The 24,778-nt window shown below is 40.5% G+C and overlaps 2 protein-coding genes across 2 annotated transcripts; both read right to left on the reverse strand.

Annotated features, from left to right (window-relative positions):
* Positions 1-1,106: 1,106 nt before the first annotated feature.
* On the reverse strand, positions 1,107-7,013 carry rx1 (retinal homeobox gene 1; the record flags this gene model as incomplete). The annotated part of the gene is made up of 3 exons (XM_083969866.1): positions 1,107-1,664; positions 3,295-3,548; positions 6,761-7,013. 3 exons carry the CDS (start codon positions 7,011-7,013, stop codon positions 1,107-1,109), a joined length of 1,065 nt encoding a protein of 354 aa, XP_083825992.1.
* Positions 7,014-16,178: 9,165 nt separating this feature from the next.
* Positions 16,179-24,711, reverse strand: matk (megakaryocyte-associated tyrosine kinase). The gene is made up of 13 exons (XM_083969561.1): positions 24,445-24,711; positions 24,184-24,231; positions 23,340-23,453; positions 23,083-23,198; positions 22,542-22,761; positions 20,254-20,347; positions 19,969-20,034; positions 19,788-19,887; positions 19,512-19,596; positions 19,158-19,231; positions 18,800-18,995; positions 18,315-18,401; positions 16,179-16,870 (listed from the first exon to the last, which is right to left on the reverse strand). Exons 2-13 carry the CDS (start codon positions 24,190-24,192, stop codon positions 16,643-16,645), a joined length of 1,389 nt encoding a protein of 462 aa, XP_083825687.1. The 5' UTR covers positions 24,193-24,231; positions 24,445-24,711; the 3' UTR covers positions 16,179-16,642.
* Between the last annotated feature and the right edge of the window lie 67 nt (positions 24,712-24,778).

The following is a 24,778-nucleotide window of genomic DNA, read 5'->3' on the forward strand; positions in this document are numbered from 1 at the left end:
TTTTAAACTCTGTGACACCGTAAGTGTGAGAATTCCCTCTGCCTGGATTCCCTCCCACTCCAGTTATACCAGGGTAACTATAAACTATAGGCTCAAATTTTTAATGTGGGCAGCAGGTAGCAACATAAACCATGAGTGTGAAATGAACTGAAAACCAGTAACACAGCCTAAATCAAGAGTTGAGTGAGAGAGGTGCATTTACACAGTCAGAGACATGAATTGCCTCGCCTTGATTTTCTTTAAAAAGCTGCTCTGACATTAAACCCGGATCGGGCCTTCATTCACAAACTACTCTGAAACTCTGATGAGCTGACCCATGAAAATTCGACAATTGGATTAATTAGTAAAAACACAAACTTGCTGATGAAAATGGGAAAAGCAAAGAATCATCATCAGAATGTGATGCTCTGTCAAAATCAATCAATCTGATGGTTGACTCAGGTAGAGGAACAATCATGAGAAAAAGTTGTAATACCTACAGCAGTGATTAATTTAGGTGTTTTTGTTTTTTTTAATATTATGGCACGTGTTCCTTAACTGCTGCCCTCTGAATTGAGCAGCCACAATGGGTATTAACCATGCTAGACATTGAGATGATGATTTTTCTCACAGAGGTTCAATTACCCCTTGAAAAAAAAAAACAATATGCCAATATTGCCAATATCAGAAGATGAGCTGATGAGAATTTGAATAAACCTGTGGACTGGTGAATCATTCCAGTAGTTTGTATAAAAAGTGGTCTATATGGGTTGTAAATTGTGATTAGTACCATGGAGAAGGGCGTTTGTTGACAGTTGGCAGCAAACATAGCAACATATGACAGCTACAGATTGGAGGGAGAACAAGGTAAAGTTAACAGTTCAGATTTTAGTTGTCTGCTTCATGTCCTTGAGATGGAAAAAAAAAGAAAAAGTAGAAAGAAAGTCCAAACTAAAAGTCCTAAAATCCCAAGTCTTCACAGTTCAAAATCCATTTCCTGTGATCCATGTGTAACGGACACGTCACTGCAATTTTTCCAACATTGTACATAATGTTTGCCACCCCGAAATGCAACTTTAGCATCTCCCTTTCCCGCCGTCACTCACATGGACTGCCAGGTTTGTTAGTCACATGGGTTGCCAGGTCTTGTCCATAGACTGGATGTGTTCCTTTGCTTTCATTCTCAGTGCAGCGATACTAGAGCTGCGCTGGTCCACGTCCTCCAGAGGGTATTTACATGTATCAGGGTACGGTGCCGGACACTGGTAAGGAGGAGGGGCCATGCTCTGCATCCCCTGGCTCATGGATGGATGGGGATGAGAGTGAGGATGAGAGTGAGGATGAGGATGAGGATGAGGAGGATGGGGAGGATGAGGATGAGGAGGATGAGGATGAGGAGGATGAGAAGGATGAGGAGTGGAGTTGAGGAAGCTGTGGCTGGGGTAGCTGGGCTGGAGGCCTTGAGGTGGACCCATGAAGCCTGGGATGCTGTGGACTGGCGTGGCACTGGACAGGGGAGAGGTCAGCCAGGGGTCCAGAGGGAGGGAGTTGGTCATTGGACCCATGCTGGTGTGAACTGGTGCCGGACGGTTGAAGGAGAGCATGGGCGAATCATGGAGCTTCATTGTGCTGGCATCCATTTTCTCCTGCCGACGCCATTTCGCTCTGCGGTTCTGGAACCAAACCTGGACGACAAAATCAAGTTATTATTGACTCAACCAGGCTATATATCATCTATACTATATTTCTGGATCTCACTCTCTTTGTTGAAGCTACAAACCCTGGAAGGACTGTCAGTGTGTGTTGACCAATGAAAAATGTGATGAAGATCAACTGGGAAATAGATTAGGATTCTGGGGATTCTCCATTGACACAACCCTGAAACCAGCATCTAAATGTCAAATTCAGATAAATTCTACTCAAGATAAAAGATGTTTGTAAAAAAAAAAAGAAAGAAAGAAAAAGAAAAAAAAACATGTTTTGTTGCTTCGCACTGCAACCTGCAACCTAGCTCAGCCCTTCAGTCCCTGCTTCTTGTTTCAATATGCTCAATACAACATTGGCACAGTGTATTCCACACTTGGAGACACACATTCTGCTTGTGTAACTACCTAGTGCAATCTCCTCACCTGAGCACTTGCAAGCCTATAAGCCCAAAAGCTTGGCAAGTTTGGAACCACAACCATTTAACTCAGGTAAAAGCCAACGTGTAAGATCATTACCCAATGAGAACAATAGCACAAAGCCAGTAACATAATTTACTATACCTGCAGTGTTATTGTGGTGCTGCTCTAAAACATAAACTGAAAAAAACTAAAAAAAATATCTAATATGAGAACCCACACAAGGTAAATATGGATCTGTGTTGTTATAGACTCAACATCACAAGAGGACAGCTACATCATAAAAATCTCTGATGACACCGCCCTTTACTCTTCTCCAGGGCCGAGGTTCAGATCATGGTCAGGCTGCTTTCATTAAATGGTGTGACGATCATTTTTCAGACCTTACTGTGTCAAAAACTAAGGAACTGATCGTCGACTTAAGGCAAAGTCAAGACACGCCAAGAGCAAGCACCATCCTGAAGAGGCTCAGATTGTTGATCGGTATCTATCTTGGCACTATACGTATTTGATTCACAGCTCAAATTCAAAGAAAACACTGCGCTGACCTGTGAGCTGTCTGTAATATAATTTTGTGCAACTTTTATCATTCTTTTATTGAAAGCCTTTTAACGTTTTCCTTTATGTGCTGGTTTAATTGGTTGACTGTGAAGGAGAAGAACAGTTTAACCAAAGTGTGTTCTAAGATTATTGGTGTCCGGCAGAGGAATCTGTGCACAATCTGGGAGAAACAAGCAGCCTATTACTGTAAGCAAAAATACTTAGACCACATTTTGTCGACTGCGTTTTTAATGTTGCCTTCTGGTCAATGCTATAATGTGCTATAATGTGCCCAATGCATAACATTTTTTTTCTTTTGCAAGAGCAAAACAAATCATTATGTCTATTCCCTTCAGCTATTAAGCTTTTAAACACAGACCCCACCCATTTTAAATGAAATCGATTAATTTCTTTTGAATTTCTATGTATTGTATTTTTTTTATGGGATTTTATTCATTGGAATTTTTATGATATTGATTTGGATTGATTTTATGTGTCCTTATGCTTCTTAATGTTTCTTTACTGATTGTTGTCTGTAGCTATGCTTGTGGAAAGCTGCAAATCAACTGCAAATCAATTGCCCATTTGGTTTAAGTAAAGACTTGTTTATCTAAGTCTGTGTTGGTGCTTCTGATGTTGTGTTTATTCCTACCTGGACTCGGACTTCAGGCAGGTTCACCTTCATAGCCAGCTCCTCTCGACTGTACACGTCTGGGTAGTGGGACTTCTCAAAGGCACGCTCCAGCTCGTGCAGCTGGTAGGTGGTGAAGGTGGTGCGGTTGCGCCTGTGTTTCTTCTTGGGCTGATCGTCCTTGCAAGGCTCTGGAGACTTGCCTTCATCACTGTCTGCGCTCTTCCTCAGCTCACTTAGTTCCTCATCACACTTATTTGTAAACAGGCTGGTATCTGTTCAGTAGAGGAGAAACATAAACCAAGAGTGGGCATTTTATTTGTACAGTTTTCCATATTCAAATGTTTATCATCTATTGAGGATTGTACATGCGTTGGCGCTGTCTGAATATATTGTGTTAAGACTGAAATGTGGAGGAAAGGAAAAGCAGAATGGTTGGTTGAAATGAAGAATGTAGTGCCCACTTTCCAGTAGAGCAAACATTAGTTTGACACCTGCAACAATAGGCTACTGTAGGTCAGTGAAGCAAGCAATCCCTTGAACCTCAATGAAGCTCAAAAACATTCCTAATCGGATTTAGAAAACTTGTTTCCAGTGTTTATCTTCTCCAAAGGTAAACTGTCTTTAAAAAGATGTTGGAATCAAAATGTTCCCTTCTGTTCTGACACAGGACTGTGAAGCCACCGCTAGTCAATTCCCACAGTAGCTATAGTTCAGTGTAATTAAAGCAGCTTTTGCTAAAATACATTCAAAACATGACAATGTCAACACATTTGACAACATCAGCCAGTGACAATCTACAGTCCACAGACACCACAAGCTCTTCTCCTCAGATAACCTTCCTCAGCTTTTGTCTCAGTTGTTCTTCTTGCTATTCATCTAATTTTTGGTAATATTTCTGTAAATCATTGTCAAAACCAGAGGAGCAACAGAAATATAACCTGGAAAAGAATGTAGTGAGTATTCAACTCTGTCAGAACAAGATTATCCGCTGATCTGGTATTTATCTAAGCACACACATGAGGTAGGCCTAAACAAAATAGAGATAAGATAATGATCCAGCCATTAGATCAATTGCTCAAGCTTCTCCACATGTCTGCCAATGTCCGACCTAACTGAGGTAAATACAATACACCATTCAGGTTGTGGTGAACTAGCTGTCAGTTACAGAGAGTCGTCTATGTCTAATTGACATAAAAAATAGTTCAGTGAAAGATATTCTTAATGTAGTCAACTGTAAGCAGTACAACTGTACAACTGCATGAAATACAAAGTCTTCAGTAAAAACATAAACTTCAAAAACTAACTACAAAACAGTTGCACAGGGGGAAAAAATCCATATGTTTGCTTTTTCGGATAAAGAGCATGTGGAACCATTGATTATTTGGTTGCCTTTTACTCACTTATTACAGACAAATATTTACATTCATTTAGTGTTCCTAACCACCTGGTGAATGTAAGTCCAATATTTGACATCTTTTAGCTCTGTTTTTGGTCTCCACCCACAGGTTTCTAAAGTCAATAATGAACCCACATGCTACAGTAGCCTAAGCTCAAAATTAAATTTTCCTGATTGGTTGTAGTTTTTGTTTGTTCAGTACATGCTGACAAAATCATCATTGTCCTTTCAGTGCTTCAATAAACCTGTGGGTAAATGTATATAAATGTGAGCTTGTTTCTGTTAATAGGATGTGTTGATGGAGAGAAAAGGAGGGGGGGGGGGGGGGGGGGGGGGGGGGGCAAACAGGAGCAGAGGCAAAGGCAAAGGAGGATTTTGGGGGGTTCATTTATCCACCTCTCATTAAGCAGCTATGACAAAGGCCAGGCTCTGACAAAGGCAGAGGTCAGGTCTGGTTCAGTGACCAGCTCCTGGCCTGTCAGCCCATCACAGCCGCCGGTCTGAAGGCTGCCCACTGTTTATCAGCCAGCAGAACATCTCAGTACAGAGTCGGGGGTGGTGGTGGTGGTGGTGGTGGTGGTGGTGGTGGGGGGGGGGGGGTGTTGACTGACACCGAACACTGAAAAGTTGTTCATTCAGAAGGAACTGGGCTGACTTCAGAGGGTAGTTACATACAAAAGGGTGATGTCATTGGTGTTGATGTACGTTAATCAAGGGGGGGAAAAAAGTCCCCCTAAATTCAGCTGCTAAAATCTGAATCACTTATAATCACTTTGCTTGTAAGGCTTTGAGGTTATATCCATCTTCAGCTCATGAAAATTATATATTTTTTGTTGTTTTACCCCCAAATCACGAACCACCTGCCAGATCCTGCATGTGAAAATAGCTTCAGATTAAACGTGACAAATTTGATCCTGAGACAGAACGATAACAACACCCGAATGAACTACTGTACAATCTAATCTGCACAGAAGAGAAGATTAGGGGAATTCCACAAGGGGATGGGATTGTGCTCGGGGACATAAACCCCCCTACACCATCTTGTTCTGTGATTTATCTCTCAATCTCAGCCAGCACAGTTCTCACAGCTAATGCAACAGGCTCCACACGACACAACGAATATATAACACAATGATTTTGAATCTGGTTCCAAACGCGTGTGATACATTGGGACTAAAATTGCTGCATCTACATGGGTCAGACCTCTCATTAATTAGTTGCTACTGTGTGACAAAGAATAGCCAAAAATAATCAAACAAAAAAAACAATTAATTACTGCACGTCACAGAGCTTATGTCCACATTGTAAACACACAGGAACAGGACTATTTCTCCAACAATTTATCTGTTCATTTTAGAAAGATGGATAATTGTTTCATTGCAATTAACACCTGCATATTGTGGATTGTTTATTGCCTATCTACATCTGTGTGGATCTATCTTTAGTGAATGTTTTACCGAAAGTTTAAAAGGTGCTTTTTTTGTTTTTGTTTTTAAATATATGACTATTAAACATGTTGTGTTTTATATGTTTCCTAATTGTAAAAAATCACAGGGCTTGAAAATACAATTTTATAGGAATAAACTTGGCCAGTTCTTTTTTGAAAAGTTTTGTTTTGACCATGATAGACTGAACGGTCATGGTCAGCAGTCAAGTAGCTTTAAGATTTATTATGTTTGCTCAGAGACGTCAGTAACCTAGTGTCAGTGCAGTAAAATCAATTCTATCTTCCTTGGCTTTCCAAGACCAGAGTTGCTGTACAATCAATATTCTTGACCATCACATATGTTTTGAAGAGAAACCCCCCCCCCACATGATTCATAAACTTCAACTCTGAGGCAACTGAAATGAATATCTGGTGAAGTGAAACTAAGTGCTCTGTGTTGGTAGAATAAACTCTGTTTTGTTCTGATGGAGGCCAGCATTACCATCAGCTTCTCTCACCATGGTATTGCTGCTGCTGCTGCTGCTGCTGCTGCTGCTGCTGCTGCTGTTGATGCTGTTGATGCTGTTGATGCTGCTGTTGATGCTGTTGATGCTGCTGATGCTGCTCTGTGCTGCCGTTTCTCAGAGAAGCAAGGTGCCCACTGTAAGACGGGTGCGACGAGGGCTCCTGCTGCTTCCCAGATTCAGACAGGCCCTCTATGTCCACTTTATGAGGTCCCGAGGCCCCAGCCGGACTGAGCAGGGAGTCCTGGTCTTTACTGAAACCGAGAATGACATCAATGCTGTGGACGCGACCTCCCGCAGCGAAGCCCCCGCCTTTCCCCATTTCATGGAAGTTGCTGGGTGAGAGGCAGCTGTCGTCCACCATGCTCATGGTATCCAGTGATAAATGCATTCGAGCTTCTGGACACTGACCAGGGCCTGAGTTCAGAGAAAAGGTGTTTAAGTGAAGGACTAAGGGTAGGATAATAGGTCACATATCCTCGTTACCTCAGATGACTCTGCTCATCCTTTCACGTATCTTAACCGGTGACCTGTTGCAGAGTGGCAGTCTATCCCTTTGACTCTAAGCTAAGTGCTTAATGATAAGTATGCTGATAGGAGACTGTAGGCATTTGTAATGAAAGGACAACAGCCAAGTTGTCAACTTGGCTTGCCAACACATCAAGTGTCAATTATGATAAATAAATTGCAGAAATACACTTTACAATATACATTTAATTAACACTGCTCATAAAACCAAACCCAGATTTGACACTGTGTAAATCAGAGGATTTCTATTAGACTAATGTTGTAAATTACATTTTACAGATAATTCTGTGTATTTCTTTCACTTTCACAAAATGAGACATAATGGTGTCAAAATATGTTCTGTCAAGTAAAGATAGTGGTTGTATCCAGTATCTCAATCTTTAAATTGTATGAAAACAGTTTTTAGGTACAACATGTGGCATGTCTGAAGTTTTGGTCCATAAGAAATGTGTGTGTATGTGTTCTGTGTATGAAAAGATACATCTGAATTTAGCATTTCATACTGATGTCAACTAATATGTTCTGCCTGTATTTAAGAAGCGATAAATAAGACAAAAGCAAACGAGCAAACTTCATAAAGAATAGCAGGAGTTTTAATAAACTGCTCAGTCCTTCCCATGATTTGCCTATTGAACAAACCACTATGTCTTCTCACATCACATCTACAGTTTAATTAAAGGTATTGGCCAGCAAGCCCATGAGGGCTGGGCACCTTGTTGTGACACTTTAATAACATTTTTACTTACTTACTTAATGAACTTGCAAGTGACACAGTTGAATTACGAGAGCTTAGTAAAATGAAACAGTGTCAGATCTTACCCCTTGGAAGTAAATAGGTTGAACTGTTGAAGCTGCTGATGCCAGTGCTCCACCTGTTCACCCTCCAACTTCACTCTTCCACGGATCCGCTATGTGCTCCGCTCACAGTCACCCAGCCGGCTTTGCTCACCTTACATATCTCAAAAAGAGTTTCTGTGTGTGGGATAAACAGTCCTGACAAAAACACTCTGGCAAAGTGCACGCAAGTAAAAGCACTCAGCGCAAAGACCAGTCAACAAATGAGTTGAGACACCATGCACTCCAGCTCAGAGAGGAGAGTGGAAGAGGAGGGAGACGGAGAGGGAGAGGTGGACAAAGCTGAGGGAGGGTGTAGGAGGTGAAACGAGGGGATTAGGAGAGGGTTATTAATTGGAATCCTTCCCCTTTAAGAGTGATTGGCAGCTGTTTTCTGCTCAAGTAATTGTTTTAAATGTTATTTCCATTCACCCCCACAGGAGGAGGCCCGGGCTAATGAAGCCTGGACAAGACTTTCTTTCATAAATTTATTGTTTTTAAGACAAAAGAACTGCTGAATGTTTTAATGGAGCACACCCACCCCCCATTATTATCACCACGTGGAACTGCATGTAAAAGGAAACTTTATAATGATAATATGAGAGGTAAAATCCAGTGCAACGTACAGATTTTCTTCATATCTGATAAGACCTTTTAATTTCTGAATTTTTATAGAAATTTATTTAAAGGTGATTTAAACAATCCACCAAAACATTTTTATTACCTTTGTTCCACCAAATTATTATTATTATTTTTTTTTAAATGTGTGATCAGTCTGTGAACAACCTGTCAACTCAAATAAAAATGGTAAAAATAGCAGATTTATAATTTGGAACAAACCTGCCTTGTTTCAAAACTGTTGCAGCTTTAGTGGAGGCTGCTGAAAGCATACAAATTAAAAACAAACAAACAAAAACAGCTGTTATGGAGTTAGAAAGTTAGTGGATCTTACCAGACTCCTGTAGCCCACTCCTCATCTTCTTGATACCAGCAGCTCAAGGCTCCAGTTTCTACTAATGCCTGTGAAAAACTATGATGCACTGATGTTGTGTTTTTCCCCCTGATTTTATTGCCAAGTCATTCTTGTCCGTCTCTCCTCCATTTCACAACACTGACAAAATGAACCAATGTTTTTTTTTATACTCTCACTAACACTCGCATTAATACTCTCTGGATTCACAGCAGGGTTGTTGTGGCTGTTCATGCACGTGGCAGTTTCTAGGTCAGAATGTAAACTTGTATTTCTGCTACCAATCACATTAGTCATCATTAGTATGGACATTATTAATATTACTATAAAAGGTATTGGCCAGTAACCAATTATCACTACTGTATCCCTTTTCTTTTGTTTGTTTACAGACACAGGATTGGACAGAACATCCTAACAAATAGGAAGCATAGCAATGCTAGCTGCGGGCTGTTACAAATTCAGAATCTGAGCAGACTGTCAGACTTTGCAGTCATTTTTCATTTTGGATAATAAAGATGCCAGGTGACACTGCTACAGGAGTACATGTAGCTGTAATACTGTTAATCAGGTTGGTATCCTTTAAGTGGACTTGCAGGGTTTGCTATTGCTCCACCTGCCTTGGTACATAAGCTCAGCCACTGTTTCACTGATACTGGTACAACATTAGGTCATGATAGTGTCCTAACATTATTCCTCAAGTGCAGTGTGGACAGTAAAGGGTCTCGTTATCAAAAAGTGTAGTCCTACTGGACTGACACTAGTGCAAGCTTCAGTGACAGAAAAGAAGTGAAAGAAACAGACGCAACACAAGAGGTCTGCTCTCTGAACTCATGCTGAGTCCAGAAAGTTTGATGCTAAAGTCAAAACATTTCTTCTACACTGGTGAAGAATCAGCTGATAATGCTAATGTTGGCAACTGTATAGCTCCTTTAAACACTACTGAAAAGGTTTAGTGCAGTGGCATAGCAAAGAAGAAGAAAAAAGACAAATAAGAAAGCCTAAATATTGTGTATGTTCACAACATGTGCAGTTTTATTTTCAATGCAACTCTGGTATTACAGTAGTCAACAAGTCGTGGGTGTAAATTCAGGTTAGCCTATAACTGAAAAAAAATTCAACATAATAACATGCAGTTAAAAATTCAAAATATCACTGTCAAACAAATAATTTAATTAAATAATTTGTCCCTAATTAAGATGATAAACTATTAAAATTTCAGAGCAGAAAACCAGAGTGTAGGAAAGAAACACCATCACTTCTGTCTGTTGACAAACTGACTCTCCTTGTCAACAACGGAGTAATGATGGTCAAAGGTGCTCATTTATCCCACCCCTCATTCGTTAATTCATTTTTGTCCTTCCACTGTTTCTCCGTTATTCTAATTGAGCACAAATTGGTTAAGAGGGAGCAGTGTAGTTGTCAAGCAGCTTAGTTTTATCAGATGCCAATGTAAGTCCTCTTGATCCTACTAGGGGTAAATGCGCAGCTAATGTGTAAATGCGCAGCTTACTGAGGGAGCTGCAGAGAGAGGAGGCGGGGTGGTGGTGGTGGTGGGGGGTGGAGTTGAAGTGGAGGGAAAGGGGGAGAGTGGAAACGTGACAGTGGAGGTGAATTCATGCGATCCAGTTCTCTGTCGTGTAAAAAGTGCATGCACACTCATACATGCACACATGCACAGAACTCTTTCATCTACAAAGACAAATGTTGGTGGACCGCTGCTAGGGCTCTTGCAGCAAAGTAAAATCTGACGCAGCCTGGAGGCACATTTCGCTTGGTTATCTCTTTTACCATTTCTCCTCCAGTTCTTTTGGATGAGTGGCCAGCTCCAAGTATAGTCCTGTTTTTTTTTGTTTTACGAACATCTTCCATTTAAGAATAATGGGGGCCACTGTGCTCTTATAGGAGCCTCCAATGCAGCAGAAATGTTATTGCCCTCCCTGGATCAATCCTGCATGAGCTTTGGGGCAGTTCATTCCTACTTGGCTTTTGCCCTGATAAGCCAAGTGGTGAAACCTGATAGATGCAGATGTGAGCCACACACCTGATCACATCTTTCTCTTTTTTGGTTTTGTTGTGCCATTATGAGGTATTGAGTGTAGATTCAATGAAGGGAGTTTGGAGAAACAGACTGTTTAATCCAGTCCTCACACTTTCAGGTAAGTTGAAATTACTTTAACAGAGCTTTATGTTGGAAACTACACTTCCCCCTTTCCTTTTCCTTCAAAGTCGTGGTTAAAGTTGTACTCTTACATCACAGTTAGCTTTTTAAAGCTAATGGCCTCTCACATGACTGAAGCCAAATTGACTTGATTACTCGTTTGTCGCCAGGTGCACGTCAGGACAGCCATAGTAAGGTCAGGGTTGGGGTTATTAATGCTGTACAGCTACATGTACATGGCCAGTTACACAGTATACACTGTCTTTTTGAACAGTGTGTAGTTTTACATGAATCTTCCAGTAAATTTAATTCAAGTATGTTTCAGTCCCACATTGAGTAATAATGACGTCACATAAATAATAAAAATCCAACACAGTAAAACTGTGTCAAGCATATTTCTTATTTTAAGCTCAGTGGGCATTATTTGCCCCCCTGTCAGTCACCTTGTCACGCAAGAACCTCCAATGTCAGACATTGAGGTAGACAGACTGGTCTTAACCTTGTTCACATAATTGAATTAGTGCTGCCCCCTCAGCAGGGTAAGCTTACACAAAGGCAGTATGTTCATGTCCATCCTGTCTTGTCATGTAGCATCCAAATATTTGCCATTGTTATTATGGCGACATAGTTGTAAGATAAGAGTCAGAATGAGTTCAGTTGGGTTATCCTGTCCAAGATATTAAAGAGGACATATCGTCGCCAATTTCACTGTTGATCACTTTGTTCTTGGTGTAGCTTAAATAGGTTTACATTGTTCAGTGTTTTCAACAACATCATTTTTCTCGCACTGTACATCTTGGCCTGAAACACTTTCATTGAGCTCCTACTCCAATCCCTGTCCTCATGGTGACCGATCACACCCCCAGTGTGCTTGTTACGACAGCACCTGCCCACGTCTTCCTCCTTATTCTGACCTAAGGCCTCTGTTACCAGGCAAGTTCAACATACCCAGGATGATGTACAGTATTGTTATACAGGTCAACTGAACGGAGTGCATTAATGCAACAGAGGTAGAGCTGTTAAAAATAGGCATAATTTTGAAAACCTTGGGCTCACTTAATAAAATAGGAGAAGAAACTGATACCAGCAAATAATTTTGTGCCTAAAAGTGATTTACTAGAAGGTGCAATGTAATAATATGATCTATTTTGAACTGAATTATGAATTGCAATGACAAAAAAAATGATTTAAATGAAACTGGGGATATATTAGGTGCACAACACTACCTGAGTATTTCTGCACTTTTGTCTAATGATTAACAAACTGTTGTGAATATGTGATTCAGAAAATGTATTTCTGCTGGTGAGAGAAAAATGATGAAGAGTCAAAGTCCCTATGCTGTTGGATATAGAAACTGTGTTCAATTAACATGAAGCTATATTTATTTAGTCTCCATCAGCAAAACAGTTTCACTGGTTTATGTAAATGTATGGATTGTTATTATTTACCTGTGAATTGTAATTTATTGTGTTTGACTTCCAGGGATGTGAGATTAAATGAAGACGTGGTTTACTTTCTCTGTTTGGTGCAGTAATTCCACTCAGACACATATGATCTGTCCTCTGTGACGAGGCCAATCCAAAACTTATACGCACCATGTTAAGCCAGACCTATTTATTACTGTACAGCATGTTCTAGGCTAAACATGGTTCTTAGGGCATTTTAGTAGACAGTGAACCTGTTGACTCCAGGCCAGACTATTGATCCCTTACCAATCAGCTCCTGACCTCAGTTGACCTGAACGAATGTAGAAAACTTCTCCTAAGCAGTGTGGGCAATCAGCCTCAGAGCAGAAGATGCACCAACTGCATAAAGGTGCGGTTTTGACATTAAGGTTTTGGTCTGATTGTTGTTGGAGCACATGAGAAACTGTAGTGCTAGATTAATTTCTTTACCTACAGTTGCCATTGTAAATGCCTTGAAGAATGCAATGCAGAGCTTACGTGCATGTTTGATAATCTGCCATTAATCATAATTGATTTAGAAAAGTATCAATGATAAAAGTACTTTCAAGTGTTTCATTATAAAATATTACTAATATATCTTGCGAAAACCCCAAGTGGGTGTGTATGTGGTGCCTCTCTACCCCTTTCCCTTCTCTTTCCTACAGAGCCTGATTCAGTCATGGGCCTCTGGTGCGTGTGTCTGAGAAGGGAGGGGCCGTGTGGACGCCAGCGCTTTCTCTTCCCATTCCCGGCTTGGCACCCTGCAGCTCACCTGTTACTCTCTCCTTTGCTTTAGTTTGCATGATCCAACACTCACACACACAGCCATGCACATGCACACACGACTGACAAACTAAAAGTTGTTAAAGTAACAAAGAATAAAAATAAATAAATAAAAGGAGGTAAAAAGTATGTGTCTCTTCACATAACAGCAGAGTGAGGAGTTTATATTGGCCCATTTAGATTCATATTGTTGTTTTAAGATTTTGCAGCCTGGCTCGTGCAGGATCTGTCAGAGAAAGCAGCTCTCCTGGGATTAGCAGCTGCTGAGATGATACAGTTTTCTAGGAAGAACATATTATGTACTTAAAGGCTCAGAAGGCAGGGCATTTGACTTGGCCCTTGACCTCAGGTGACCAGAATCTAGCCAAACTGAAGTGTCATGTTGTAAACTGCATAGGATCCTAATTTGTACAATTACAGCTGCTCTCTCAATAACTGTAGGACTATTGTTAGATTTGCAGAAGTAAGCACATAGTGATTCTCCATTTCTCATAACATCTGAGTTGAGTGAAAAAATGAAAAACAATCTTATTGTCCCACCGCTTATGGACTGCACTGACTGTCCACAGCTGAAAACAACAACTCACTCTGCTTATCCATTCCAGTGCTTCAACAGATTAGCTCTTCACTACGTATTAGTAGAGAAGCACACCTTGAAAAGTCATTAGACTCTGAGAAAAACGACTCAGCTCACTCATTAACATGGATGCCAGGATAAAACCCTTTGCCTACAGTACATCCCCACATCAGTGCCACAAAGCCACACACTGACAAACCTCTACTACTCAATAACATATAACTCATCCTCATCAAATACAGCAAATCTTTTAATATCTTTTTTTTTTTAAACGTTTGGTTCCTTTATAAATCCTTGTGCAGAAAATCACTGCTCATCCCATTAGAAAGGTTCAGGAAAACACAGCAGATTGAACAAATAGTGGCCGCCCCTTGCTCACACTGTATGACAAGAGATAAAGGATCAAGCCCCAATTTGAGGTTTGTCTCCTGGGACAGACAAAGGCTCACGACGACTTAAAACAAATGACATCTTTAATTCTGACTTTAATTTGGTTTTGTGACGTGACAATAATCCAACAAAACAGAGGCTTCGTTTGTGCTGACTTTTTAAAAATTAAAAACTTTAAAAAGATTTTGACCAGTATTGAATAAGTGATACATGCCCAGTAATACATAGAATAAGTATTTATGCATGTAAAATTAGCAACTGCATCAAGTCAAAATAGTACTTAACGTTTTGTACCTGCACTGACAGCAAGACATCCCAAGAGATGCAGGAAGGGGACAGCAGCTAAAACAAAGTCGCTCCTAATCTCAAAATTCAGGAGGAGGAAGTCGTAATAAATACTGTACTTCCCATTGATTTAGTCTTACGCAGTGAATTCAATTTGAACAAATTTGATCAAATTTGGATGAATTGAATCAAAGTCCACCCCAAGTATGTGGATGTGTGGAGGACAAAGAGGTGATAGCATTGTAAAAAGTTTGTAAACAACTTTGTAAAATACCCATTTTATGGGAGAATTAACCAAAGGCCTACAGAGGATCTGCTACAAATGAACAGTCAAATCCTCCCAATCTGCATCAAAATGCCAACCTTTTTTTCAAACCAATAAGTAAAATCTTTACTTAAATATTTTTCATATTAAGCCGTGAGTCCTCGGCATATTGCTGAGCATTAATGCTGGGATACAGGCAGATTTTGTTGATCTGTGATTAAATCCAGGATAAACATTTTTCCTTTTTCTTCATCTCTCTCTTTTCACCCTCTTTCTTACAGACAATATATATTTTGTTTTTCTCTTTCTCTGTAATAATGTTTTTCTCTGACATGATTAAAAATCACCTGTATTAAATCTCCATGTGAATTATTGAACTGACATTCAGGACATTCAAAATCAATGTAAGTAATATTATGGCACTAAAGATAAGACTGGTGGTACTGTATTCTCCCACTTGTCTCTCACTCTCAAACAAATTTCTTCCTACTGAAGACATGAATCTTAAAAAAAGAGGCCACAAATATTGTTTCCTTTCTAACAAAGAAAAAAACAGTTGCCTAAAACATCTGGCACTTATGTTTTTACCAAACAGTACAAATAGGATTAAATAGTGCTTTTGTTGGGGACTATTTTCATTCAGGGATTAATACACATTAGTTACAGCAGCAGGATGTTGTACTAGAGATCATTTGAGGGAACATGTGGCTCACTGGTATACTTTCAATGATTTTGGATAATGATGGGAGTCTATGGCACAAAGGAGTTCCTTTTATATCAGGCACCAGACAGTAGTCCTTGTTAGAGAGATCAAGTCATTGTTAGCTTTAGGCTTTCATATGTTTTGTTGACAACGTGTACAATTTGACCAGATTTAGCCTGTGAGGAAAGTGCGAGAGCATGTTTTGGAAACAGCTATTCTACAGGCATAGTGTCACAAATAGTGGCTGTGCAATTATTTATCATTACAGTGAGAGGTTTGACTGTGCCTCACAAGAAGAAGAAAAAGAGTCTACAGCTAGATAAGAAGGCATAGTGATGCTTTGACTGCAACACTAACATCAGCATGCTAATATCAATATTATGATGAATAATATCAATATGCTGATTTAAGAGGGTCTAATGTTAACTAATAGTCACCATAGTTACAATATACAATATTAGCATGCCAACTGATAAAAGCTGAGGTTTCCGAGGATGTTTTGCACAAACTTGCTGTGCAAAGTGAAATTTGACCAGATGATGGTGCTACATTCAAAAGAAAACGGTTTCCCAAAGCTATTAAAACTAATTGTGAGGGATAACATGAACGTACAGTATATTCAAAGTGCCGTGGCAATTCTTTCAAAAGTTTTTGTTACATGTAAATAAATTGGTGGAACAAGAGAAGTTAAGAAATCCTAATCAAGTGATCAGGATTTATCCTCTGTGGACCATGAATATCTGTACAGTTTCACAACAGTCCATCCAGGAGTTGTAGAGATATTAAAGACCCAGTATTAAAATTTTGCTTTTTTGCTTTGCTCAGACCTGCTAGAGCAAAGTTTGCTTATTTCTGGCTCCATCTGCACAACCTTTCCATAAAAGGTACAACAAGAATCACTGTCTTGTCCCATCCGCTGTGCTTCAGGAATCCAGTTGTGTTATCTGTATGAGGACGTTTACTCCGCTGGTTCCTCTTGTGTGATGCTCGCCAACACAGGATACCAGCAATGTGTGGAGAAGCTGTCCAAAAGAGGCCGTGCTCTTTTTCCATCATTGTCAGTTTATGATTGACAACCAAGATCAACAGCCAGATCCAGACCTGATCCCATCCCGACGCTCCGACCCAGGGTTCGGGCTGTGTTTACCCATCTCCCGTTCAAGTTTCTCCCTCAGTTTGTGGAAGGCAGGTCTTCTGCGCGGCTCCTGTTCCCAGCACGACATCATGATGGAGTAAACACCGGGGGGGCAGTCCTCGGGAGCCTCCATTCGATAACCCCCCTGCACCTTCTCATGAACCTCCTTCAGGGACTACAGGATCAGGAGCAATGAGGAAAGAGAGAAGCAGAAAGTGTGGAGTTGTCAGTTTGCAAATTGAGGTATAAATTGAGAGATTGTGAATAGTGGTAAGTTAAAGAAACATTTAAAACAAATCATATTGGCTTGGTTCTGTTAAAATAAAATAATAAACACTTTTACAAACTGTACAGTACTCTATTAGTTATATTTTTCTTGTGTTCAGACAATTGAAATCAAGAGTGATGTTACCTGCTTGACAGTTTCGACTGTGACTCCAGTCTTCCTCAGAAGCGTCATCTGACGTGTTACTGACGTGTCATTTATCAGCTGGTCGGTACGGCGGACTCTGACAGGTCCGCCGTACCGACCAGCTGATAAATGACACGTCAGTAACACGTCGGATGACGCTTCTGAGGAAGACTGGAGTCACAGTCGAAACTGTCAAGCAGGTAACATCACTCTTGATTTCAATTGTCTGAACACAAGAAAAATATAACTAATATATTTGAGAAGACAAAATGAACACAATTAATCTGTACAGTACTCTTATTTGTACTGTGTGGCTGAGTAAAGCAAAACACTTACGATATACTCTGCCTTTGTAATTTTGGCTCTGTGTGCCAGCAGATAACAAATTGACAGGTGAAGAGTTTAATTAAGGGTTAACAGCCATAACCCACATAAACCAGCCTCTGTTCATGTTAAACAGGATGTAATTAGGAGATACTCACTGGCATTTAAAAGGACACCACTTTACGTAAGGTGTGAAAGAGATCAAGACCACGCCACATTAACTGCCCCTTCAATTATTGCTGCCTGATCCTGATCCTGCTGCCCACACTGGAAAAGAGTATCGCCTCTTTCCTTCCTACCAGTATAAACAATTCATGAAGAAGATTAGTTGACTTCCTGAGGACAATGAGATTATTTTAACACGTTTGTGTAACGTTTACCGCACATGTTACACAATGTACCATAACAATAGCGATACTTTATCCTCACTGACGCAGTACAGGGATCCGAGTGACCTCGAGTGGTTTCCTGCTCAGACGCACTAAGTTGATCCAGTGACGTGATAGTGACACAGCTGACCACTACGGCTTGGCAGCTCTTCCACTGACACGCCTACTATGTAATAGACCGCGAATCCTTGCATGACATAGTAACAGAGTTACGTAACAGCTTGATACTCCTTCCTATCAGGGTTTGGGCTGGGTGGAAAGGCAGGGAGATGACAAACATTTGTCAGAAGTCAAATGTTGTAGAGTCCATACAGGGTCAACCGTTGTAATTTATACAAACAGTGAAAGATACAAAAAAGGGTGAAGTCTGCGGTTTCTCACTCAAAAAGTTTTGTGATAATTTGACTACGATTAGACCATAGACTGTGGATTAGACACACACACCCACACACACATACAGTACATGAACAGTGGCACCTGCTGGTGTTACGTACCATCTTAGGGTAAGGCAGACGACCATATGAGAAGATCTCCCAAAGAAGAATGCCATAACTCCAGACATCTGACTTTGTGGAAAATTTCTGCAAACACAAGGGACAAAAAATATTAAAAACGTAGTAGCTTTTTCTGATGGAAAAAATCTGTATCAGGTCACACCAACCTGGATTATGACTGATTTCAAGGTATAATGTTAACAAGGCCATTTTTTTGTGTCATTTCTACTTTTAAATTAAGTAAAACATAAAATGTGTAAAATCCATGTTTCTTTGTTGGTTATGTGATGTAGGATTGCTAGGATTTATATGTGATGAGATAGGGTCAATTTCCCAACATCAAAGAGAATCAATTGTTAAAATGTGTTGTCTAAGCTGTAGTTGAAATAAAATTGAAAAATGGTTATTATGGTTAATCAGGATATAAAAAACAAAAAACAAATCCAGGGTAAATGAAAAGTGATGTAACAGTAATTTGACCTGACCTCTTTCCTCAGAGCTTCGGGGGCGGTCCATTTCACCGGCAGTTTGACACTGTCTGACACCTTGGAGTCCACCTTGGTTAGACCAAAGTCGCTGACCTTAGCCACTCTGTCGTCAGAGACCAGGATGTTTCGAGCTGCCAAGTCTCTGTGAACAAGCTTCTTAGACTCCAGGTACTCCATCCCCTCGCACACATCGCTGCAACATCAACATGACGGCACACACAGGCAATTCTCACTTTGAGCAAACACACTGTACAAAAATACAGAGACCATCCCTCAACACAATCTGGATTTTGCACACAGTATAATAATGTTTTACTGTGGAGAACATACACAGAATGAAAATAAATGAACTCACAGTGCAAAGCGAAGCAGCTGCACTGAGTTTATAACGGAACGTCCCCGTGTCCTGAGGAAGTTAACAAGGTTTCCCTGCAACACACAAAATAACATGACAAAACAAAGTTAATTGGCTCCTTTAAGAGGATGTTGGAGTTAGTGTTATAAGTAACAATACTCTTCACAAAGTTTGTGTTCAAATAGTTTAATAAAACTATGGGATTTCACTGACTACTATGCTTTTATTTGTGTTTTTTTTTTATGAATTTGTACATGGAATATGATAAATTCACAATGTAAGCTATTTTTAATCATTTTATCTGATGAGAAGATTTCCATTGAGAACCTTTGACTAATGATGTGTTCACTGTACCTTACTCATGAGCTCTGTGACAATGTGAAGTCCTTTGTGAAGAATGACGCCCAACAGCCGCACCAGGTTTTTATGCTGGAGCTTCCTGAAATGAGAGAAAACCCATTCAACTAACATGAGCCCAGAGTAACAACAGGAGAGGAAACACTGTGTTCATTTATTGCTGACACATTGCAGACACATTGAAGCTGAAATTCATGCAAAACTTCCTCAGAAGACTAAAAAAGAAATTTGATTGAGGTTGCAAAATTGAAAGCGATGAAACTTAAGACTCACGTCATAACTGCGGTCTCCTGCAGGAAGGCCTGCGCTGTGACGTCACATTTAATGGTCTTTACCGCCACCCTCTGGCCCATGTACTCTCCTTCATAAACAGCTTCAGAGGAGAATCACACACATTATTCACACGGTTTATCATATATGTTCTATATATGAAGGTACAAACAAGGAAGCTCACCACCAAACTCCCCCTCTCCAATATTCTCTCCCAGTGTGAGCTTTGTGATGTCCAGCAGCCATCCAGCTGCAGAGAAGAGAGACATGGATGATACTGTAAACCTGCCTCCTTCATTTACTTGCTTTTATGGTCATTGTTATCTGATACACTAACATGACCAACAGTGATATATGGAAATTATTTTACAAAGAATCCCTGATCTGGTTATAAAGTTTTTCAGTCCTAGGAAAGTAAGTCACAGCTGTATAGATCTAATGTTTTATTAGGTCATAACACCAAACTTACTTTTAGACAGCTCTAACTCAGCTGACTTGGCTCCTTGTTTTTGTTTGGGCTTCAGAAGAGTTGTAGCAATAGATCCTTTGTCCTTTGAGTAGAACTGCAAACATGGAAACACAGAATCAGATAGTCAAAAAATGAATCAGGTATTAGACCATAATTTCATCTGATATCTTCGGTTTATAAATTGCTTGGCCACATGAAGTACATGAGGTTTCTGGTCAAAAGAATACGTAAAAAAGCTCACCGAAACTTTGACACAGAGACCTTGAGCTCTGAAAGAACATTTTATCTGCACTCAGGAAGTTGTAACCTGTGGTCGGTGCTGTGGTGAGTAAAATACAAGCTGATGTATACACCTTAAGATGCCATGAGACATACTTCACCACACAAAATATGTAGAGACATAGTCAAGTGTCAGTGTAATGTCTCTAATGTTTTTGTAGAGTTCAGGAAACGATTACATTTGTTTTAGATGTAAAAGGCCTCTGCTGATAAATGATAGGCTATACTGTATGTATAAGAGTATTCTGTATTGATTACATTGGTTTAACACTTGAATATGTCATACTATGTATTGTTTTAGATACTAAGCTCACAGCTGTTCGAGGGAAACATTAGGTGACAGTGTTAAAAGAGGGAAATCTTTGGGATGGAAACCAGGAAAATAAGCAGAAACCCAACAATGGGGAACTAAATCTGAGCTGCCAGAGCTGAGCTGAGCTCCTCCTGACTGAGAACAAGTGGTGTATCCAGAGTGTAGTTCGATACACCACCCTGCTTTGAAAGAGCAGGGTGTTGGCGACAGCTGAGGTACCAGTACCTCAGACGCCAGGGGGAGGACAGGCATCTTGTGCTGATCAAAGGTAGTTAACAAGCAGCTCACCTGAGATAACTACTTTAAGGAACATCTGGACAAGTGATAATATCGACTCTAAAGCTCTCAGTTTTGTAATAACAACACCTTGGTTGGGCCAGTAAGACCTTGTGTAGCTCAGGTAGGCAGTGAAGGAGACAGAGAGAAATTGAAAACATCATCCTTCAAGATCTTATTTCTACCGAAACTAAACGGATGCAGACCCTAAATGTCAAAGTGTGTCAATAAATGTCTATACATACAAAAAATTATGTTTAGAGTGAATGTGGGACATTTGTTAGATCATATGTGTGAACGAATGCTCGAGCTATAGGGTAGGGTTGTATCTGGAACTACCTCGAGCAGTCAGACCTGGATCCTGATTCAGTTTGAGTTGTAAGAGTCTCAGCTTTAAATCCTGAAGTTTGTTGAGTTGTCTGAAAATGACTGTACAGTAGAGTATGAGCGGGGACCAGTAGATTATGAACTCATCTACAGTGACACATTGGAGTCTGGTTTACTGTCAGCAGTCCACAGGCACTGGGGCAGAGCAGTTAAAGTACAACATGAGTCAGTCCAAATGTTAATCTGGACTATCCTCCTTTGTGTTTCCTCACAGGACTAAGTCAGTTCCTCTGACTCAGGCCTGAAGTCATCTGCCACTCGCTGATAAGATGTTGAAGAGCTCCAGCTGCTATCTCTGTGGAGTCTGCCTCCAAATGGGCCCTAACACACACACACACACACACACACAAACAGGCTAAATACAGATAAACCGTAAAAGAGCTGGTGTCATGAGTTTTTCCTGCCAGTGCCTCAGTTTGACACATGATATTTTTACACTTGTGGTTTTCAGGCTGACAAACACTTCTGACTTAAACACAGCAGTCATCAGAGTGTCAATGATCTTAAAGTGTGGGAGCGTTTTCACACTGACAAGGTGCAAACCGTCAACTACCATGATATTGAATAAACAAAACGAATCAAATTTTGTTGTTGGTGTTCATGTCCTTTCAGAATGTAATATGAAACTTTGTGAGAGGACTAAGTAGGTGAAATACAGAGAAAGGAGACCGAATCAAGCTGACCCTCAGATTAGAAACCACTCAGCACGGAGGAAACAGGAAATGTGGCTGAGCTAAATTAATTAACTGATTATTTATGCATGCTGCAATATCTGGCTAAATTTTGATTTAGGCCACAAGCTTAACTTTCAAGTGCAGGGGAGGTTTCTTTCTGTTTCCTTGCACAGTAGGCCTACATCTTAGATGTAGATGACACTATGCCTGAAATCCTCAGAATTGTGAATGAAGAAAGCGCAGGTGAATCTGAATGAACAATATACTCTTAGTCTGCAGGCCATGCGTTTGTTTTTCATTTCACCCTCACATAAAAGACCCTCAGAGATGTTGTGAACACTCAATCTCCCTTCTCTTACCTCGATCATGTCAATGAGGTTGTAGAAATACTGCGTGTGGTCGATGGTCAGCTTGTTGTCCTGATAGATGACTCGATAGTGGATGACCTCTCCGGAGACACTGATGCACAAGACATAATCACCGGGATGGCGGATAGACTCCCTCACCAGGAACAGGCCGTCCTCCGCTGGCTGCAGCTTACACACCGCCTCTGGACCGGAGATCTTCCCATGAAACCAACTGAGGAGAGAAAGCCCACAGTGAAGCACATAAAAAAACCATTTGTCTCTGTAAATAAAGCTGATACATATGCAACTGGGACATCAAAGGAGTCACAAGCATTTTAGAGATCCTGTTCATCAACAGGCAGAGTTGAATCCACAGAGTAAACCTATACGTGCTGCAGCTACCACACCAAAAAAGGAAGTCACACACTGATTAACCCTCAGACAGTACGTCAGCCCACACAGTGTAGTCACAGGATGGATTTACATTTACAAGAGTCAATAATGACACAGAGGTCAGAGGGAGAAGTAATATTCAAAGGAAGAGGAGACGTACGGCATGAGGCTGAGGCTCGGGTCGACACGCAGAGCTTCTCTTTCACGAACGTTGGTGGAGCTGATGAGTCCCTCCTCACCTGTGGTGTTGTGTCTGGCAGTGTAAAACCCCTTCCTCTGCAAAAGAGTGATCAAAGGTCTCGTGTTACGGGGTGACTTATACAAAGAAGAGGATGTTTGGTGGTCTACATGCAGGCACCATCACTTCCCTTCTGCTCATTAAACAAACAACGTAGCTTCATTATAACGTGACAGTACCGTGTTCGTGTCAACAATAGTGAGGATGTCTCCCTTATGGTACATGAGTTCCCCAGGTTTGGGTTTTCGGTGGTCTCCCTTGGCTACACACTGAGTACCTGCTGCCCAGTTCATCTGCAGAGGCAGAGAGACAGTAACGATACAGACATCAACCCTACAAGATAAACACATGTTAAGTGAGAAATAAGATATTTTGTTTTGCATAACCGGTCTGTTATTACCTTAAATTTCTTATAGAGCGATATAATTTAGGATTATTTAAGAGCAGGGACTGTTCATTTAGTTTTCTGTGTTGAGTTTTGATAGAAAACCCACCTACAAAAAAATCCTCAATTTACATCCAGGTATATATGAACTAAAAAATAATTTATTGATAACTGTATTCTTGATGTTAAAGTTTGGTTGTCATATTCACCTCCACTGACTAGAAAACTACAAAAACATCAATTTTAACCACCTTTCTATTGCTGTACAGTTTAACAGCCCGATATCATATAGTCATTTGATTTGATACACTTCACTAAAAGTCCACCATTGTGAACATTGATGTCAATCTATATACATACATATACTGTATAAACTTAAACAGTCAACAGTTTGCATAATAACTTGTGTGCTGTAGGCTATACAAACAAGCAAAGCATCTGGTATGTCCTCTGGGACAGTCTCAATGTACCTGTGATGTCCATATCAAATAAAATAAACATAACATAACATAACACCATGTGGACTTGTTCCAGCCCGCCACATTAGCCTATATTCAGTGAGATCTACTGATTATAGGCTAATCTAATACAGTAGATTCTGCTGTATTAGCATTAAACAGCTGCAGAGGGCTACATACCTTTGCCATGAATGGGGCAGGAGGTTTGGATAATTCTGTGTGGGACACCTGTCAAAGAGAGACATGTCTCTGAATAACACAAGACACTGTCCATCATGTTTGTTTGTTACACTCTCGAGGAAAAATAGCACCATAGTAGAAATGTATTCACAGTGAGTGGCTGCTCCTGTCGCATAAATTAAAAGTAAGAGGCAGAGAGCGAGAGAAACGTCCTGACAGCTCGTTCCGTCTGGTTTCTCGTCCACATGAATCTTTCAGTACCTGCGGCTCCGTGGACCGATGCCGACAGCCTCCTCCTCCCAGGGCAGATGCTGCTGCTGCTGCTGCTGCTGTTGGATCAGTAAACTGGAGGAAAACACCAACACGACCACTTCAGCCTCTCAGCAGCTGCAGATCAGTTTAGTCTCATTCAGCTTTTTTTTCTTCTTTTTTATTCTCATTCAGTTTCAGTCATATTTCCTCCTTAAAACCAGTCAGCAGAACCCGGTGGTGTATTTTTTTTATATCCCAGATGTGGAAGCTCGTGCGGCAGCCTCGAGCGCGGAGTCCGTCTGTCAAACCACTTCCTCAACATTTAGGGAAAATGTAGCCTAGT

This window comes from Trachurus trachurus, assembly GCF_905171665.1.
Source record: "Trachurus trachurus genome assembly, chromosome: 4".
NCBI lineage: Eukaryota > Metazoa > Chordata > Actinopteri > Carangiformes > Carangidae > Trachurus > Trachurus trachurus.